Here is a 22,195-nt window from a genome sequence, read left to right as displayed (position 1 = left end):
CCATGCTTAAAGAGGGCGTAATATAGTGTCTACTACTGGTTCTAAGGAGTGGCAGGGCCCTCTTGCATAAAATTCCCAGAGTGTCAGAAATTCCCAAATTGTCAAATCAGGAACGAATTAGTAACCTAAGAAAAAAATTCAGAATGAGATCAAGTAATGCATCATAGCTGTTTGCCATCAATGCCAAGCATACTCAGAAATAACAGTCAAAAATTTAAAACAAGTATAATGGTATCCCAGACCACATTAACAACCCAGTGGGGTCCAATTTTTTCAGCCTAAGGGCCAGGCTTTAGTTCAAAAAAGTCAAAGGGCCACAATCAGTACTTTTGGGGCAGATTCTCTGCCCTGGTTCCACTCCATTTAATGCAGATGGCATAAAGGGAGCAGAAACCATTCACATATCCTCTAGGGATTCTCCGGGTATGGGAGAGTCCCCATGGGGCATAGAACAAGTGTAACCTGCTTCAGTGCTTCCCTCGCTGCTGCATGGAAGCATGTTGGGGTGGAAAGGAGCATGTCAGGAGCGTGCCTACAAACTGAGGTTACCTAGAAATGAAATGTATAAGTGGCTTGAGCACAATATGCTCTCGCTATATCCAGATGGGATGTAGTCTTTAGGGACCATAACCAGTTGGCACAAATTAAGGCAGCCTGCAGGCTGCTCTAACCTGCTCTGGGGCTGGGGGAGAATCAGGGATCCACAACTGGTTACTGGTTCTCAGCTTCTCCTCTTTTCCTCATCTCTAGGGCTGCCCAACTTGGTTTTGTTCGGGAAGATAGTCATATTTTGTTGGTGCTCCCTAGTCTCAAACAGGGCCAGTTAAGCTCCTATCCTGTTATCCCCAACACTCCCACAACCACATCTCCCAGAGCCCAGGCTCCAACCCAAGCCCAAATGTCTACACAGCAATTTTAGAGCCCCACAGCTCAAGCCCTGTAAGCCCAAATCAGCTGACCCAGGCCAGCCACAGGTGCTTAATTGCTGTGTAGATGTACTTTAAGATTCTGGCAGGTTTAAGTGATCCATTAATAGGGCACTTTATAACAAAATTAATTTAATGCCATTATGAAATAAAAGATCTACAGATGTATTTAGCCAACAGTAGGCTTGCTGTTTTTCATTTAAAATGCATTACTACTGACAAAATTACAATTGCATCATAACTGTTTGGTCAGTTCAATCAATATATGTCAAATCTTTTTGAATAGGTTAGAAACATTTAATATACATTGCTTAACACTCAAATATTTTACTGCATTTTACAAGGATTATATTAACCCTCTCCCAGACCAAGATTTTCCAAGTCATATGCCTGATGTTAACTACCTAAATTCAAAGTTAGGCACCTACATACATAGCCTGATTTTGAGAGGCACCAAGCTCTGAAAACTTTGTCTTCAATGTAGGGCCGGCTCCAGGGTTTTGGCCGCCCCAAGCAGCCAAAACAAAACAAAACAAAAACAAAAAAAAGCCGCGATCGCAATCTGTGGTGGCAATTCGGCGGGAGGTCCTTCACTCCCAGGCGGAGTGAGGGACCGTCCGCTGAATTGCCGCAGAATACCTGGACGTGCCGCCCCTCTCCGGAGCGGCCGCCCCAAGCACCTGCTTGACAAGCTGGTGCCTGGAGCCGGCCCTGCTTCAATGGGAGCGGAATGTTTTGGCTCCGGTTTTTTAAGAAAGTGTTTTAGGGTTGTTTGTTTTGGCAAATTCATATACAATATGAGCATTATGTAATTTCTAGTCCTATGTGAAATATTTCTAATTGGATGGCTTCTGATTTCACAACAGTTCTGATGGCTGTTCCTTTCTACATTAGCACTTTAACTTTGGTAGCAAAACTATGAACATGGTTAATAATGTTGACTAAAACTAAACCACTGAAGTTGTTTTAAAAATCCATGAGACTACATTTGATTGCTTAATAACAGATTTGAAATTAAATATAGTAAATTATGTTCTGTTATTCAGGCTAGCCAATATTTCATACAAAGAAAACAAATGACAATTTTGGAAACAGGTAAGAAAATAAAATGTGTATTATTTACTTCTCTTTCTGCACTATATTTACCTAAATTATAGTAGTTCTTATGAGAAGTAACTTCTCTTTTACCCAATTTTATAACTGGGATGAGTTCAGCAACAAAATGTCTGGTGGCTTCACTGGCTTAGGCAGAATTTGAAATAAGTGTTTTCCTGATTCCAGTCTGTTAAATACACCACCATGCTGATTCTAGACTTTGTTAAGAATCTTGTGCAGTTCCATGAATTATATGTTGAATCTTCTCAGCATCTTGTTCTAAAGTTTTATTTGTAGGATCGATCTTGAGAGCAGCTTCATAATCCTGGAGACCTAATATTAATACAGCAAGCAAATTATTAATCCTATATACAACAGTATTTATATTTTTTAACAACTAGTTGGAAGTAACTTTCCCCAAGTTATATGCAAGTAAAGGTTAGGGAGCTTGAGTTTCAGATAATTTTACTGAATGGGATTTGGAGCAGAACAAAATATGGTCTTTAACTTTGGGCTGTATGCAAGTATTTATTTAATAATTTCATAAGACTAAAAATTGTTTTTAATGGAAATATCACACGGCTATATTAAAATCTTAAACTATTATTAAAACTTAAAACATTATTCTAAAACAAAAACAGAACCTTTTATATATTTACATGGTGCTTTGCAAACTCACTTAGTCATATTCTTTGCCCTAAAGAGCCTGCCTCCTAAGGCCTCAATCCTGCAACTGGATCTGCACAGACAGAGACTTGAGTCTCTGTGGTACTCCACTGAAGTTATTAGGTATGCACACAGGCACTAAGGTCCAACCACATGGATTCGATTGCAGGATTGGGGTTTAATTTAGAATAGATACATGTACTGTTCAAATAAGCAATGATGCAGTGATTACTGATGAGAAGAAAATAAGAAATATTTCTGGAAGAAGTGGGTTTTGAAGAGGAGAAAAAGGATGTAGGAAGGCATGAAGCTGAGAATGCAAAAAGAAAACTAAGGCTCTGTCTACACTATGGACCTTACAGCGGTACAGTTTTAAGGTTACAGCTGTGCTGCTGTAAAGTTTCCTGTGTAGCTGCTCTTTGCCGGCAGGAGAGAGCTCTCCTGACAGCATAATTAAACCAGCCCCAACAAGCGGCGTTAGCTATGTTGGCAGGAGAGGCTCTCCTGCCAACATCGCAATGTCCACACCAGCACTTTTGTTGGTGAAATGTATATCAGTCAGGGATGTGTTTTTTTCAAACCCCTGACTGACAAAAGTTTTACCAACAGAATTGCTAGTGCAGACAAAGCCATAACCTGTGAATAGAGTAGTTTGAAAAGCCGTAACGAGTTTAAGGGGGAATAAGAAATTATAAAACAGATGTAAGTGGTGAAAAGGTTTATATAGTCTCAAACTGGATACAAAGCAATAGGAGAAAAGCCAACAAAATGATTCAAAAGGAGAGGACATGACCAGAGTAGAGGGAAAAGAATATGAGTTTAAATAGTGGCATTTTTAAAATGTACCTCATACCTTCTCCCTCATTTTTAACTTTGCCTTGTGAGATAAGAATGGCATATTATTAGAAAGCTCGATAGATACGCACAATTATTACAGATTTTCTAACAAATACAGGGGAAAATATTTTACCTGTCAAAAATTTATACATTTCAGAATAAAAATAATGTTTTAAAAAGACATGTTGCTGATGACTTCATAAGAAAATATTTACCGCTTATATTTTTACATCTTTGGAAAAATTTGGGAGTTTAAGATTTTTCACTTTTTGCAGTATATAACTAATGTTATTATATAACTGTATTATTTAACTGTAATGTTTCATATTATACATATATGTATATCAGCAATCAAAACAGAAGTTCTTTAAACATTATGGCCCCAATACTGAAAAGATTTAAGCATATGAGTAGCCCTCATTGATCCTAATCGGATTACTCTCATGTAATTTTAAACACATGCATAAGCGTTTGCAAACTCAGAGCCTGAATTCTTACCTTCAGCATACAATTCCAGCTGACAAAATGCTGTCCCACGCCTCACGTAAGCTTTCACTCTAGCATCAGCATTGTCTGGAACAGGTGGTATCAGTAATTCTAGTGCCTTTACAAATAAAAACACCCAAGATATTTAGAGACAGATTTTCTGTGGCCTAACCTCCCATTTACAGATACAACTGCACCCACAAAAATTTGCATTCTCATTTAATTATCTGGTTTGTGGTGTAACCACTAAGATTTGCATTCACAATTTGTTTGCAGGTGCGAAAATGCAAGTGCAGTTTTACAAGTGCAAATTGTCCCACAATAGAGAATCTGGATCTTAGGTTAATGCATAAAGTGTTAACGATTATTTGTAAACAACAAATATATTCCATTATCATAGTCCAATATCACTAATAGTGCTACAAACAAAATATTGATCTCATTACTACAGTCACTAGGAAAAACAAGTTTAGAGCCTCATGGAGTGCTTAATTCAAAACAATGATTTTGAGGCCCATTTTTTCCAAAACATCGATACGTGTCATGTAATGAGTTTTTTTTTTTAAAATAAACTAAGTAAAAACACAGTACAAATTGTGCTGAAGCACTATTAGATAACAGAACATAGAGTTTTTCTGTCTTTCCAAAAGCAGTGGTTGATCAAATATTGAGAAGTTCCAGCAATCTTTTAAGAGAATTTTTTGGATTATTGTTGGGTTTGTTTTTTTTAATTCTTCATACTAAGTGCAGAATGACATGACAGATTATGAAATTTATGTGGGTATATTCTATAAAACTTTGTCACTAAAAGTTTTTTAAAAAGAGTAAGTATATCTGTTGATGTTATTTTCTTGAAGGGCACTATTCTTTTATTAAAGAAGAGTTACTGTATCTATCAAGTCCCAACTTGTGCGATTATACTGCATAAACAAAAATTTTGAAACCATCATTAGCCAATCATTTCTCCTTTAATCCAACCCTTTAATAGTAATTTTTATCTATCATCAGGGCTGACCAATCCAAAATGTTGACACATCACTGTCAGTGTATCTAACTTAAGCTGTTATATAGTGTCCATAACTGTTTACATTCTTGCTTGACAGAAAAAGTAGCTATATGTTAGTTTAATATCATATCCATGTTATAAGGAGATTAACTATAAAAATCTACTTTGTGTAATATATTTATACCTTAGATGAATCTTCAATGGTCTTGTGCAAGTTTCTCAATTTAAGGTGACAAGCAGCACGATTCAGATATAGTACTGGAATCTTATTATTTAACAGAATTGCCAGGTTATAGGCATTTACAGCTGCAAGATAGTTTCCTGTTGCAAACATTTTGCTGAAAACATAATAAAAAGTACATTTTAAAACAAGGAAAAACATAATACAATAGAGAATGCCTACCTATTGTAAACAATTTGCACTAAACTAACAATTTCAAACAAATTGAAAAAAATTCCATTAAAAACTGATCATTTATGACATTTTGGATGACATAATAAACAATGTAGATACAGTCTACTCAAACTTCATGCTGGCAGCCAGCTTGGCAAAAGTTTAAGACAAAGTAAGGTAACACAGCATTGAAGAACAGGAAAAGCAGAGCATATTTCCACAGATATGGTGCAGACGATTAATAGACTTTAATGCCAGACTTTTCTCAGATAACGATCACCTAGTCTAAACACCTGAATAACAGAGGCCATAGACTCCCACCCAATAATTCATGCATCAAGTTGATAATGTCTATTTGGGCTTTATCATATCTTTTATACAGATACCCAGTCTTGATTTAAAGACTTCAAGTGATCGAGAACCCACCACATCAGTGGGTACATTGTTCCATGGATTAATTACCTTCCCTGTTAAAAATTTGCAATTTACATCTAGTCTGAATTTGTCAGCTTCTGTTTCCAACGATTGGATCTTTTTTGCATGATTAGAGAGACATCTGCTATTAGGAATCTCTTCCCCATGTAGGTACCTATAGATTATGATCAAGTCCCCTCTTAACCTCTTAAATAAACTAAATAGATTGAGCGTCTCATATTATAATAATAATAATAATAATGTTAATATACCATCTAGTTGTTATATAGCACTTTTTATCCATAGATTGCAGAGTTTTACAAAGGAGGTCAACATCATTATTCCCATTTTACACATGGACACAGGGAGGGAAGTGATTTGCCTAAGCAGGCCAGTGACCTCGCAGGCCAGTGGCAGAGCAGTCTTCCGAGTCCAATCCAGTGCACTATCCCCTAGGCCACACACTCACTATAAGGCATTTTTCCTAGAACTCAAAGATGTGGTGTATACATTATTTGTAAATCATCCAGTGAAAACAATGATGGAAAATAAAATTCTACATGGAAGGGTAACATACAAACTAAAAATTTTCTACACTAAAAAATGGAATCAGCATTTAATTTCCTAAAAATAATGCATTTGGTAGTTATGTTTCTGATACATGATTGTAAGCATATCTTGGAATGAGTTTAACTCACTTTCCTTTGTCTTTCAACCAGTCTGGGTTCTTCTCCTCCTCATTTAAATCCTTCAGCTCAGAAAAATTAGCATTCATTGCTCTACGAGCCTCTGCTTGCTTATGCAGCCACTGTGGTAGGAAGATGTGTGTGCAACATATTAGCATTTTGTTTCTATAGGATTTACTTTTTGAGATTTAGGTTTTCATTTTGCTTTCATCCTTTCACTTACTTATCCAGGAAATATTTTTTTATCCCATTTTTGGTAGAAACACCTAGTTGTTGATCCAAGAAAAGCTCTAAGTTTCCTCATATATTTTGTTTCTAAATGAGCAGCAAGGGTGCAGTACTGCCTGGCTACTAAACTGTTTTTTGTTTGTCTATTGTGATTACAAAGAAGAATGTATCAATGCTCATCCAACAGAGTCCCAAAGAACAGATTGTGAATTTAGACTAAAAAATGTCATAATCTAGTTGGATCTTTACCCCACAGAATGCATTTCATCCTTGTATGTGAAGTGAAATTTGGTATGGAATTCAACTATACAGGGACTCCCACTGTCAGCTTTCTGGGGGTCCCACTGTCAACCTCCTGCATGGTGGGGCTCCTGCTGTCGAAATTGCAGTGGAAGCCAGATATTGCGGGATCCACAATTTCTGCAATATCATGAATTAAGTAGGGCCTTACTTATTGTGCATATTCAAGGTGATTACAATAACTTGGTACAGTTGTGTTTCTTTTAAAAATATAATTTCAAGAAATAATGTGACTGTTTTTCCAGACTGAAATTTAATATAAATTATTTCAATGACTTAAATTTATAGTCCTGTTTTCCCTGCTATAATAGTCGTATTACACAGTACAACCAAAGTTTCAATTTGCAGTTCATCCATGATGGAAAAAGTGATCAGTGATATAGAATAGTTTACTTTTCAAACTAACTTAGCAACCTGTACATATTCAGCAGGAAATTCATAGGAAATACAAACTTGGAATGTATATAACAGGACTCAAAGAAATATATAAAGGATGACAGGAAGGACCAAAGCAACATTCAGCACTCTACAACCACAGGAAATGGATAATACGGGATATAACTATCTTAAGTTAAAGGTGGATGACCACTACTCCACATAAGTATAGAAGAGAATATATTTATATTGCAGTTAAATTAGAAGTGACCATTTCAATTGTTCACAATATCTCTAGTTTAATTTCAACAAAGGAAAAAAAATGAGAAGTACATATGACTTACTGAAATTACAGGAAGATTGGTAAAGCTGTATCAGTCTCATGTCAAGAATAAGACTTCCACGTTGTAACTTCTATTTCCAACAATATTACTACCAAAACTGCCCTGCTTGGTTTAGTAAAGCAATAGAAGATTCATTCCTATAGACCAGGGGTAGGCAACCTATGGCACACGTGCCGAAGGTGGCACACGAGCTGATTTCCAGTGGCACTCACACTGCCTGGGTCCTGGCCATCGGTCCGGGGGGCTCTGCATTTTAATTTAATTTTAAATGAAGCTTCTTAAACATTTTAAAAACCTTATTTACTTGACATGCAACAATAGTTTAGTTATATATTATAGACTTATAGAAAGAGACCTTCTAAAACCGTTAAAATGTATTACTGGCACGCGAAACCTTAAATCAGAGTGAATAAATGAAGACTCGGCACACCACTTCTGAAAGGTTGCCGACCCCTACTATAGATTGTAAATGGCCACATGAATGAATAGCACAACAAGCACCTCTGAGTACAGTGAGACCACCCTCGCAAAATGGAAAACTATCTTTACCTCTTCCTCTTCTGCTACTCTGGATTCTCTGAGAGCTGTAGGAAACACCCGAGATGTGAAACTAATTTTAATAGTACCAGCAGATCGAGGAGCAGGGAAAGATTCTTCTTTTAACTTCTCTGAAAATATATTTCCAGAACTACCAGCTGCAAAGATAGAATTAGAACAACAGAAGAAAGCAAATTTATTTTTCATTTTCTCTTTTCCCATCATATTTTCAAGTAGACCTAATTTAGAGTTTTATAAAGTAGAAGTACACCTCAAGTTTTTCTGTTTTGTATCCTGAAGGAATAGCTCTAAAAATATTAAATTGTGCTGTTTTATGCAACCTGGTTATATCGTTATACACAATTAAACTCGGAGTATGTAAAATTCCTGTAGGATGTACAAAACTTTTGTAAAATTTGAGTTTCATATAAATTAGTTTTGGTTTTCATATGAATTTCAGATACAGAGACAGATCTGGGGTTTGGAAAATGGGGGCTTACACTGAAGGGTATATGCAGAAGTCACCCAATCATTTTGCAGTATATTTTACACTGAATATCATTTAACGTTTTGAGGCACTTCCGCTTGTATCAGGAACTTGGTAGCTATGTTCCATGAGACAGAAGATTGTTTTAATCCAATACGTGTGTGGTTTAGGAGTGTACAGAAATCACTATTAAATTAGCATTAAGCAGAAGCATTTAACGGAATGGTATTATTTGTAATGAAGAATAATGCCACCTCCTTCTACTCTCACCAAAAAGACAGCATTGTGTTGAGAGGCTTGGAAGGAAAGAAAGGATCAAAAAAATGCTAAGAACCAAAATCTGCCCTTATGTGTGACTCAACACATTGACAGCAAGTAAACAGACTAAACCAACTGGAGTCAAAAAGCAGAATAACTAGTTCAGTACAGTACCTAGATATGAAGGTAGAAAATACCAGAAATGCCTAGAAGGGTTTAAGAATTGAATGTTTAATACAACAAACATAGTATCTAGGTTATTAAAAAGGTAAAACTTTATTCCACAAATACCACCTCTTGTAGGTATACTTCTAGCCTTGGAAGTTCCTGCATTTAGAGTTTTATTTATTTCTTGCTTTTTCTTCTCCTCTATTAGTTTCCTTTCTCTACGTATTTCCTCTTCTCTTTGTATTCTTCGTTTCTCCTCATTTCTCTGCTTTTCTTTCCATATCTCCAGCTCCTCAGTGACCTTCTTTCGCTCCTCTTCTTTCAGATTTTCAATTCTTTTTCTCTCTGTTTCTTCTAGCTGTTTGAATTGCAGAACTATCAGAACATGTAATGTTTGGTGAAAATGAGCAGAACAGAAATGAGAGTGCATAAGTATCTTCCCAATTCTATACAGCACTATTATTAATATGTTACATTATATACAGGGTTGAGGGATTCCAGAAAAATAGTTGGAAAAGGAGGAAACTGATTGGCTTATACGTATTAATACTTAAAATAACTCACAGACCTTGAAAAATATATGCCTTGAGCTATTTTAATATCACTACTAGAGGGGCAGGCTTAGAAAAATTTAGGAAAGTGTGATGCTCATTGAGTTGTTTTATTCTGAAGAACCTACATTTTTCTTAGCACTTTGGGCTGTTTTATAGTACTTGGTGGGAGACTCACAAAGAATATGTAGAAGCTTAGCATGTAACATTCTTTTCTTTGATTCAGTAATGGACCACTCCTCCCGCATGATACTTAGGAATACTTTGCTACTGGAGCTGCTACATCCTTTTGATGGAGTCTCTGACCACTTCTGGTTACAAAAGATCCTATGGCACTATTCAAGAGAGTAAGGGTTCTACCCCAGTATCCTAACCATATTCCAGCTCAGTGTCTCAGGGAAATGTAGAGCTGTAAAATATACAGTTTCATTTGAATACATTATTCTTAATTTCCCATTTCTCCTGAAATTTAGATGCTCATGTAAAATAGCTGCCACATTTCTACTCAAGAAATAACTCCATTTGCCTGATGCTGAAAGAGATTCCTGCGTATGCAATCTTGAAAGTTCTAAGATTCTACTTGATATATTTTTAAAAGCTATAAAGTTTTGACAGTAAGGGTAAGTAACCATTGAAACAATTTACCAAGGATCACGGTGGAGTATCCATCAGTGACAATTTTTAAATCAAGATTGGATGTTTTTCTAAAAGATATGCTCTCGGAATTATTTTTGGGAAGTTCTATGACCCAAGTTATACAGGAGGTCAGACTAGATGTTCAGAATAGTCCCTTCAGGACTGGGAATCTATGAATATATAGATTCACAAAAAAGTAACCAGGCTTAGCATATTTATAAGGAATTACTCTGAAGAGGGGAAGCCAGGAACATAGTCCTCTTGCATTTTATGAATATCTTAACAACACAAAAAGTTAACATAAATGGTCATTTCATGTGGTATGCAGAAAAGCAATTTGGTACGAATAAAGACATGTAAAAGTTACCATTTTTTGTGAGTGGAAGCATTGTAGAACAGAGGTAAGTGACTAAGGATGAGCAGTAGTGCAAAAGCTGCATACCACCAATTTTATATTCCAGAATGAAGGTGAATAAAATATTTCTTAGAATCTACATTGCTTAATCCATATATAGAGCTTGCCTTACCTTTTGTGCCAAATTATTGCAATCCTAATCTCCCTTTAGATACCAACACCTGCCTGATCTCACCAAAAAAAAAAAGTCAGTTTATAATATAATGTGCTGACAGTCCTAATTTTTTCATTATTTTTCATAATTGTTTTCCTATATATGGTTTCCAGACCTCGCAATGGATATACCCAAACTACAAGTAAAAGAGGAATTAAGAGTTATGCAAACTCTCCTGCCACTTTAATAAAGATTACTACTTTAGAAAAGATATTTTTAAACAACATATTTAACCCCAAACCTGTCAAATTAGTTGGCAATTATTTAAGTTTATATTTCTTGTATTTAATTATTGTAGAGTCGCATATAAATTTACCTTCATTGTGGCCTCCAGAGCAAATTTTTTATGTTCTCGTTTTGTAACAGCTTTTGATTTTTCCTCTTCATCTGCCTTCTCTTGAGCTTTTATGACAGCATTCTCTCTTATTCTCTGCATTTTCTCTTTGTCACCTGAAACAAAATCATTTGAGAAATTTAAGACTGAGGTTCATGTGTTATTCACTGTGTACAGGAAAACAGAATTTATTTCATTATTGTATCTCAGACAGAGTGGCAAAAATTTCAGAGTGGTAGCCGTGTTAGTCTGTATCAGCAAAAAGAACAAGGAGTACTTGTGGCACTTTAGAGACTAACAAATTTATTTGGGCATAAGCTTTCGTGCACAATGCAACCCTCTGTTAATCACATCTTTAAAAGGGACAATATAAACTTCACTTAAACACAAATACTATGTTTTATAACAAGGTTCCACAAGACCTAATATCTGTAGAAATGTTTCTTTTTTCTTTTTAATTATCACAAAGAATAATTTGGTTTGGATTTAAATATTCATCTACAGAGCTTGCTTCTGTGCAACATTGCACAGTACAAGAGACAGAAAGCAACTATAACAAAAGTTAAGCTAATTTATTTTCATTGTCAAACATAATTGTAATGCAAAGAGGAAGCAATCAGCAAGAATGGAAAATGGTGAAATGAGATATCTATCTATCTATATAATCTAAGGTTCCTGGTATTTCTGGGAGAGAAAAAACCCTCAAGAAAACCTGGTAGTTTTCTTCAAACACACACATACATTCCTCTCCCCTCAAACGATTCATAAACACCATCTTCCCCAAGCATTGGAAAATATGGACATGCACAGCTGAAGTCACCCAAACAACCTTTACTTTGCCCCATGCCATTGCCAACATTCCATGTGGAAGTATATGTTGTGTGGAACACTTACTACATAAGAGGTAACCTTACAAAAATGAGTTTTGAAAACTCAGATTTATTTTCCTTAAGTCTGCAGTCATCTCTAGGATATTAGCTTTATACACATATCTCAGACATCAAATGTGATCCCTTGCCTTTCCAAAGCCCCATACTCTTGCCACATAGTCATTTCTAGTCTTAGATTTGTTTGTGTATATATGGACTATTTATGGCCATTTTAAATACAATAAACCAGACATTTCCAACAATACTTATATATTTGGAGGCAAAAGTTTGTTTGGAGATCAGTGCAGAAAGTTTGCTTTTATTTATCCCAAAAGCAAGTTTGTATACTTCTGTGGAGTTCAAATGGCTCTTCATAAGCACAAAGTCATTAGAATTTGTGATGAAACTGAAAGATGCACTTTCATTGAAATGGCTGTGAGGAATCACTTTCTAGCATTAAGAATAAATCAATCCAATAAAATGTGTTCTTACATTTGGAAGTAGCCTGTGTGTTAGCTATAGCCTCACATTGCCTAAGTTTCTGGTTCTTCTCAAGGGGTTGCTCATGGGGCAGAGTTAAGGTTCTTTGAACTTTGATTTTCTAGGTTAATATTTGTTGGTGTGTGTGTGTTTCTGTTACTCTGTTCAACTGGGGCTTGAGGTTGGAGAGGGAAGAAATGCATGAGTTTTGTTACAAAGAAAAAAACTGCAATGTACTACTTCATGTATCTATGAATTCTTGTGGGGAAAGGGTTTGGGTTTTTTTGCCTGTTTTTTAAATAGTCAGTCTATGTTCCACAGCAGACAACTTACCATTTTCCATAACCAGGGATTCCCACATGGCCACTTCTTTTTTATATAAAGTGAAGAAAATGGTCTCATTTCTGATCTTTGCTGTACTACTAGTGTCATCAACAGGAGCATACAGAATGGCTTCAAATAAAAATGGAGGAACATTTACCTATAAAATGTAAATAGCAAATAAATATACATGTGTATTCATTTTAAAAGTGTTTTGTTAAATAAAATGTTTAATAAGATTGTGGCTAAATAATAAATCCCTAATGTATATTTTAAATATTTAGCAAATGTTTTCTCATAATAAACCAAGAAAATCATAACAGCTGGTAAGAGTGAGAGACTCCACTAACTAGACTGTAATTTGCTGTAGAAGAGATCATTTACAGTAACTTAACCTGTCTCATTAAAATATTAAAATAATATTTATAAATGAGTTAAAATTCTAGTATACAGTGTGAAACGCCAAACAACATTGAAAGCATTAGAGCTGCAGTGATAATGCAAATTATTAGTTGCTTGCAAATGCTTATGGTATTAACCAATACAAAAACTAGTAATAAAATATATTACTTTGGAACACTAGTTGCAGCTTTACAATTTCCATTACATATACTGTATTCACAACAGGTGCAATCATGTGAAAAAAATACCCAGCAAAGTACAATGAGAAGCATGGAACACTGACAACTACTTTTTAAGAAAAAGATTTAGTTTAATACAAACTAAAAGTGTATGCACAATTTCCCAGTAATTATTGCATTGATTACAATGTTGTTGTATTTTTTTTTCTTGTTACAGTAAAGGAAACTTTTCAAAGCCATAAAAGGCAGTTTGATGCCCAACTTCCATTGAAAGACTTCCAATGGGAGTTAAGTTCCTAAGACCCAGTGATTGAAAATCTCTTCAAAGGTGCCAGAATCTGCCCTCGGTTTTTCTTGTGTAAGCCACAGGGTTGCAGAGCTGTAAACAAGTGGGAAATTTGACCCATGGATTACAAATCATTAATTGATGGAGTTTGGTTTAAAATCCTGAGTCTACCCTATATCTGATTTTAAGGCAATAATATAAAGAAAAATTTGGAGGTAAAGGATAAACCCAGAACAATTACTACATGTAGTTAAAGTGTGATACACAGGAGTGGTGGCTGAAGAATATTTCCCCAGTCACCTATCATAGGTCAGTTTAACAAAAATACTATTATGTTATGAATCAATATATAGTTTTTAATGGTTTCCCCCCCATAAATTGTAGTTTGTTTGGGGAAGACAAACTTCTCTCTATCACTTTTCCCTTGTCTAATTCATTCATTTATGTATATAATATGCCATATTTGTAGCATAAACCAACATAGCTCCCAAAGGTTAATGTCTGTATCTGCCAACTAGCACCCACGTACACACGGTGGTGGCAGTCGCATGAGTCTGTGCTGAAGAACAACAAAACACTGTGCTTGCGAGACATCTGCCACCTTAAAGCAGTAAGTCTGAAGGCTCCTCCTTCCTGCCTTAACGAATTCTATTCTACCTCTCCCCTCCAGATCCTTTTCAACTCTCTTAAAGGGTTGCTCGGCTGGTGGCACAGGTTGAAGAGCATCAGCGACAAAACCCTGACCTCTAGCAGGCTTTGTGCCCAGCAGCGATCAGGAATCGTTGCTCGCGTTCACTTGGCTATTGCTGCCACACTCAAAGCGGGAAAAGGGAGAGACAGACAGATGAGAGTGGAAAGGACACGGGAGGAGGGATTCCTAGCTGGCGGAGAAGATGGGAAGCGGAAGGGGCGCTGCCTCCTTGCCCAGACCGACCCACAGGGAGGTCGGTGGTGGCTAGGGACTCCCCGGAAGAGGCGAGTGGGAAAGGCGTAAGGAAGACAGGGCCTGGCTTTGCTCAGGCTGGGACTGGGAGCGGGGGACAAGGGCAGAAGCCGCCCCACCTTCAGATACTGGTCAGTGCAGAAGATGTTTGCCTGGGTGACCCGGACACCCCGCATCGGCAGGGAGAGGAAAACAGCAGTGTCCGTCTGCCGCCAACTGTAATCCCGCACCCAGACCGGCATGGCCGCCGCTGCTAAGGGCGCTCTGGAGCGGTTGCTAGGGGAGGGCTCAGACTTTCCGCTGCCCTCCCACTAGCACTTCCGGGTCTGGAGCCAGACCTGAGTGGTGCCCCGCTGTTACGTAACACGGGAAGAGAGCGGGGGTTGGCTCTACGGAGGAGGACGTCTGCCCAGGCAGGGCACCGTTGCATGCTGGGACTTTGGGCTAACCCCGCCCATGGGGGAACATTGCACGCCGGGATTTGTAGGCCCGTGTGCAGGCAGCTAGGGACTGATGACCGGCGTGGCCAGACACATCATCCCCGCCTCAGGGGAGCGCGGAAGGCTCTTAGAGCCGCCAGGGGAAAGCCTAGTCGGGCACCACCTGTGACGGGCTCTGGGGCAGAAACTCTTCAGTCTCCCATGCTGCGGACCCCCTCCAGCGCCTCAGCTCCGGCTCCGCGTTGGGGTCTCGTCTCTCCCCGCGCAGACCCTCCCCAGCAGGCCTCTCGCCCGCTGCTGTACGAGACCCCCACTCCCCCAAGCCAGGGGACGGAGCTTCTCTCCCGCGCTCTGAAAGGCGCAGACCGCAGAGGTCCCGGCCCTTCAGCGACCGCGTTTGGGCCCAAGTCTTTCAACAAAGTTCAGATCAACCAGCGTCAGCTGGAAGTTGACGTAGCCCTTTAAAGTCCCGTCTCGCCTCAGGCAGAGGAACTGAGAAAAGCAGAGATGCTCTGCTCTGCCGGGGGCCCCTTTGCATTACTGCTGGTGAGACTGGCCCGCAGGGAATTCCCCAGCTCCTGTTCCTGGCTCGGCTCAACTCGATCACCTCCTCCCCTTTGCATTTTCCAGCACGCTGGAAAGGGGGTGGCTGAGATGAGCACACGGTGCTCTGGCTATTTTCAGCTGAGCAAGGCCCATGGGGAGTCCAAGAATAAACCAGTTAAACCTGCCATGATGTGCAAAGGAGCCTAGAACTACCGATTTAGCTTCTTGTCTTCCGGACCGGCACAAAATTCAGGAACTGAGAATCAGAGCCACTAGCACTTTGTGTTTTTTAGGGTATTCATAGATTCTAGGACTGGAAGGGACCTCGAGAGGTCATCGAGTCCAGTCCCCTGCCCGCATGGCAGGACCAAATACTGTCTAGACCATCCCTGATAGACATTTATCTAACCTACTGCAGTATGTCCAGACTACCCTAGCGATCGATCTATTGGGGATCAATATATCGCGTCTCGTCTAGACACGATATATCGATCCCCGAACACGCTCCCGTCGACTCCGGAACTCCACCAGGGCGAGCGGCGGTAGTGGCGTCGACGGGGGAGCCGCGGCCGTCGATCCCGCATCATGAGTACGGGAGGTAAGTCGAAATAAGATACGCAACTTCAGCTACGGGAATAGCGTAGCTGAAGTCGACGTATCTTACATCAACAATCCCCCCTACCCCCCCAGTGTAGACCAGGCCTTTATTTTGTTTTGTGTAGTTTGTAGCTGGAGAACGAATAGGGTGACCAGAGAGCAAATGTGAAAAATCAGGACAAGGGTTGGGGGGGTAATAGGAGCCGATATAAGAAAAAGACCCCAAAATCAGGACTGTCCCTATAAAATCGAGACATCTGGTCACCCTAGGAATGAACTTGGGTAAATAATTGTGGAATACTAGTTTAAAATTGTGGATTTTCCAGGATTTTTAAACATTTTAACATGAAGCAAACTTCTCTCAGGTGCAATTGAGTGATAGCTGTAGCTTTTCAAAACCAATCACAAGTGTATAATGAGAAGCTGTTTCCAGAATCAGGGCTTAAATTAAGTGAATCATGATCACATTAACTTTGTGAATCCTGCAATGGGCACCATGGAGGTGGATCCCTGTGCCTGTGAAGAGCCAGTTGCAAGACTGAGGCCTTAGAAGACCCTTATCCTGCAACTGATTTTGCCTGGGCAGAGTCCTGTTAACTGCATTTGAGCTCTGAGTTGGTGCAGGGATCCACCCAAGTACTGGGTCATTACACATATTGAATCTATTTCCCCATGTTAAGTATCCTCACACCTTCTTGTCAACTGTCTAAAATGGGCCATCTTGATTATCACTACAAATAATGAGTGATTTTTTTTCTCCTGCTGATATCTCATCTTAATTAATTAGCCTCTTACAGTTGGTATGGCTACTTCCACCTTTTCATGTTCTGTGTGTGTGTATGTGTATATATATATAATTACTATATGTTCCATTCTATGCATCTGATGAAGTGGGCTGTAGCCCACGAAAGCTTATGCTCAAATAAATTTGTTAGTCTCTAAGGTGCCACAAGTACTCCTGTTCTTTTTCCAAGTACAGTAGAACCTCAGAGTTATGAACACCTCGGGAATGGAGGTTGTTCATAACTCTGAACAAAACGTTATGTTTTTTAAAAGTTTACAACTAAACAATGACTTCATACAGCTTTGAAACTTTACTATGCAGAAGAAAAATGCTGCTTTTAACCATCTGTAAATGAAACAAGCACAGAAACAGTTTCCTTACCTTGTCAAAAAAATTTAAACTTTCCCTTTATATTTTTAGTAGTTTAAGTTTAACACAGTACTGTACTGTATTTGCTTTTGTCTCTGCTGCCTGATTGCATACTTCCAATTTCAAATGAGGTGTGTGGTTGACCGGTCTGTTCATAACTCTGGTGTTTGTAACTCTGAGTTTCTACTGTACAAGAAATTGCTGTTAGATTATAAAAAAAGTTTGTGCAGGAGCCCTCTCTATTGTGTTCTGTGAACAATTGTGTTAAATAATGAAAATTTACCTTCCATGGAGCTCAAAATGTTACTGTGGGGGAAATAAATGCAATTTTAAGTACTATTTTTAGGTCTTTCTATAATGCTATAGCAAAGGTTAACTGACAAATAAAATCCTACTGCAAATATTAGTTCATTTACTTACCAAGATCTAAGGTCAGGCACACAGTTCTGCTTTTCATCACTCACACTTAAAGCAGCAGAGAAAGGAATGCAGCTCTTGTTATCCAAAGTATGTTTCCATAATAGACTGCTAGTAGTTTTAGAAATTCTGGAAAAAAACTATTAAAGGCTGCTGATAAATGTAATAGTGATACACTGGAAATTCCAGATGTCATGTAAAAAGTAATTCGGCTGTACATGTCATTCTAGATATTAGCTTAAATAGTTTGTCTATTTGGATTCACTTTCTTTCATAAACTTAGGATATAGTTTGTGGATTGCTGTTTGACTTACTCCATTAGACAAACAATAATAGATCTATCTGCCGAAGTTAAGTCTAATACAGGGGAACAAGTAATTAGATCCTGCTTCTGATCTACATCCCTTAAAAGTCAGGCCAAATACATTAGGGTCAATCTCACACAATATAGATTTTCTACAATTCAAACTAGGTTTTTAGTTGCTCAGAAGTATACGGTTCACTGGAGCTAGTTGCAAAAATCCAAAAGAACCAACAAGTCTTCCTTTGACTTACCTGTTCTAGTGTGAGCTAGAGAAATTGAGTTCAACCTTACACACACACTCTCTCTTAAAAAGTTAATTTAGTGTTTGTGAAGGATACCAGATTTTGTTTTCTGATAGTCATGTAATTTATATTTTCAAAGAATTGTTCAAAGAAAAAGTGGTGTATGATAAGTATTGTTATTTATTTTATCCACATATAATCAGGAATTGCAGGGATTCTAAAACTTCTTCAGATCATGAACCACATATTAATAGAGATTTTTCTGTGGATCCTTTCCCTCTTATTCACCTGTGGCAACATCAGCAGTTGCTTACACGGAAAAGGCAGGGGACTGGGACCGAGATCAGAGTTAAATTTCTGGCTCCATGAATTAAATGTCCAGGGGGAAATCTTCATTGAAAGTCAATTTGATTTACTCTCCGAAGTCACTTTCGGAAAATGGGATTTAGGCATTTGAAAACTTTGCCCCATATAACCTTTAACATGTGACTTGGGCTTGAAGCTGCAGTAACAAAATGGGAGTTTTGCCATTGACTTCAGTGGGAGCAGGATTGGACCTTGAATATTTCTGTGCTTCAGTTCCCCATCTTTAAAAAGGGAATGAAAATATTTTCCAACCACCCAGGAGTGTAGTGAGAATAATTCATTAATTTGAGGTGTTCAGAGACTACAGAGATAGGTATAAGATAAATAAATCAGCTGATAAGGAAAAGATGGAAAGATTGTATTTTTAAATTAAGGTGGCTAGCTGGCAGAGTTCCTGTTTAAATGATTATTTTAATGCTTCTGGGATTTTTGTTGTACTACTCGTTAGATGCTAGGAATCAGGAGTCTTGATTATTACATTTAAATAAATAAATAATAAAACATACCTATCCAGAGCCAAGCTGTGTTCACTCCAGGTGCATAAACCACTGTTTCCATGAGCTTGGAGGGTTCATTCATTGAGGAAATGAGTCCTAAATCTATCCTAAACCCTGGGCTTCTGCTTAGGTTGCTAAGATGTATTCTTTGGTTTAAAAAAATTAAATGATGCAATCAAAATGAAAGTACTACAGACAAACTGCTCATTATTTATTCTTGACCTACAAAGAACATGCTGTAATTATAGAGTATAGTTTCTAGAAGGACAAACTATAATTATAAAAACAACAAGGAGTCCAGTGGCACCTTAAAGACTAACAGATTTATTTGGGCATAAGCTTTCGTGGGTAAAAAAACCTCACTTCTTGTGGATACAGACTAACACGGCTACCCCCGATACTTGAAACTATAATTATAGTTGCATCTACTTTGGTTACACCAATCAGCTCCATGTACAACTTAAGAAAAAATACCTAACAAATTCTGATCTGTTTACTTGCAAGCTGGGATTCTTAATTTAAGCAAAAACTAAACAGCATTACTTTTACTAGTAATGAAGTAAGTAATATTGATTTTTTTTAAGTTAAGCTAGGTCTGCTTGTTTGTAGACCCTTTAACAGAGAGAGGAAATGGGCTTCATTTCAGACCTCCTTCATGAACCACATACTGGTACATGTGCATTGACACCCTTCGTTTCAGACATTCCACCTCTCTGGCTTAATTCTGCAGATGATCGAGCTGTTGCTATGATGACTCATAGGAAGTGAAACCTTACAAGACTTGCCATACTGGACCAGACTAGTGGTCCATCTAGTGCAGTATTCTGTTTCCAATAATGGAATGTGCCAGCTGCTTCAGCAAAAAACAAGAAACTGAAGTACGTAGTCAGGGTATAGCGTACCCAAAGGGAAAGTTTATTCCTAATTCTCAACAGTGACAGGTTGGTTTGTGCCCTTAAGTATGAGGGTTTATATCCTTTCCAAAGTTCTTATAGTAAATTATTTTTAAAATAACAACTCTGGATCTTCTAGTTATTAATATAAACATCCAATCCTTTTCTGAAAACTTTTAATTTCTCCGCCTCAACAACATCTTATGGCAACGAGTGCCACAAGTTAACTGTGTGTGGAGAAAAAATACTGATTTTAAATTTGCTCTCTTTGAATTTCATAGGATATCCCCTTCTTCCTGCTCCTTTCAGATATCCACCTCTGCCTTTCTCTTTGGAACTTTTTTCCAGAGAAGCTTTCTATTCTAAGTAATGCTTTCTTGAGTAGAATCCAACCCCTTGGCTTTAAACATGGGTCCATAGCACTGGGCTTTTAAACATTAAATCATAGACTTACTATGTTTTAACTGCTTTATATTATACAGTGAGCCAAGCAAGGTGAAAGAGCTTTATAAATTAAATAACTGTTAGCACTTCACATGTTCAAAGAACTCCACAAACATCTGACCCCTATGCAGGCAGGCAATAGGGGCCAGGTTGCAAGAAGCCTTCCAGCATTGCAGCCTCTGCTCCAGGGTTGCTTTGGGCTGGTGCCCCTACAAGAGAGTAACCTCTCCCAAAGGGGCAAGGACAGGGAGTTGGTTGACTGCAGAGGACATGCTGCACTCTCTAAAGGTTGCCACATTAGCTGAACACCCCAGATGCTACTGTGCCCGAGTTCCTTCTCGGAACAGTGAAATTTTACACTGTTCCCTGCCCAAGTTTGGGTCTTAACCAAATTAATCTTCACAATATAACTGCAAGGCAAGTTAAAATTTGTGCAAGCTGCATTCTCTGCATTAAATCAACAGGCATTTCCCCCTCAAAAATTAGCTTTATTTTGAAAACAACTGAAGCTGAACACCAGAAATGCAACACTGTTACATGCAGCGTGTGAGAAAACTTGCCATATACATTTTCTACCAATGCTGGACCTATAAAATCTCATAAACATGAATTACCTACTACTAGACAGAGTTATAACATTTTTTGTTTTAAAAATGAAATGTCAACAATATTTATCAGCTCATGTTATGTATTGTCTGGATGGCAGTAGATCTGTAACTTCCTTACATTAACTCAACTTTACACTAGGGAAAAAATGTGCATAATGGACTAAATATCAAAAGGCCATAATGAAATGCCATATCCACTCCGAACTCTATACGTGCAAGTAGTTAGGAGGGATTGTATGTCAAATTTTAAAAATCCACATTTTTCATTTTAGAACCAGATGATTCCAACATTAAGAGAGATGAAAGAAAAAGAAAAGAACAAACATAAAAGAGATGAGAAGTATAATTGCCCTCTGTATATTACACAGTTCTTCAGATTTTAAAATGATCTTTGACATCCAGGTATACCAGGGAAGGTGAATGGTTGAGAATATAAAAGACATAAATTGGCATTGTCAAGGTTTTCCTTTCATTCTTCATAAAACATAATACAGCACAATGAGTAATGCTTAAATTATATTTCTCCTGAACCAAAATAATTTAGTTTGTGACAAAAAATGCAAATAGAATGTAAAAATTCTCCCTGTGGAACTTAAGTCACAGCATTATCTTTCTCCCCGTGAAACATTTTTCCCCTCACAGTTACCTTTGAAGGATGAGAACATGGAGCTGAATCCATAATCATTCAAAGACTTACAGCATGTGTCAATACAAGAGAGTAATAGAAATCTACAACATAGGCCACACTCAGACATGTGAAAAGAGGTATTTCTTATGCTCTTGGGATGAGTAATTTCTGCAGGTGGCTGTGCAGGGTTGTACACCTGGACCAGCCAGAATACAGGACCACATTAATACTTCTATGCTAAGCACAGAGAGGTGTTAAGCTCCCTTAATTTCTAATGAAGTTA

At 38.0% G+C, this 22,195-nt stretch overlaps 1 protein-coding gene across 1 annotated transcript; it reads right to left on the bottom strand.

Moving 5' to 3' along the window:
* Window positions 1–2,244: 2,244 nt before the first annotated feature.
* On the bottom strand, window positions 2,245–15,019 carry DNAAF4 (dynein axonemal assembly factor 4). The gene is made up of 9 exons (XM_065412526.1): window positions 14,897–15,019; window positions 12,980–13,127; window positions 11,280–11,413; window positions 9,334–9,565; window positions 8,307–8,452; window positions 6,523–6,632; window positions 5,201–5,354; window positions 4,023–4,128; window positions 2,245–2,354 (listed from the first exon to the last, which is right to left on the bottom strand). Exons 1-9 carry the CDS (start codon window positions 15,017–15,019, stop codon window positions 2,245–2,247), a joined length of 1,263 nt encoding a protein of 420 aa, XP_065268598.1.
* Between the last annotated feature and the right edge of the window lie 7,176 nt (window positions 15,020–22,195).

Source organism: Emys orbicularis, chromosome 10 (assembly GCF_028017835.1).
Source record: "Emys orbicularis isolate rEmyOrb1 chromosome 10, rEmyOrb1.hap1, whole genome shotgun sequence".
Classification (NCBI taxonomy): domain Eukaryota; kingdom Metazoa; phylum Chordata; order Testudines; family Emydidae; genus Emys; species Emys orbicularis.
Note: the sequence above shows the minus strand (reverse complement) of the source record. Positions and strands in the feature narration are given on the sequence as shown.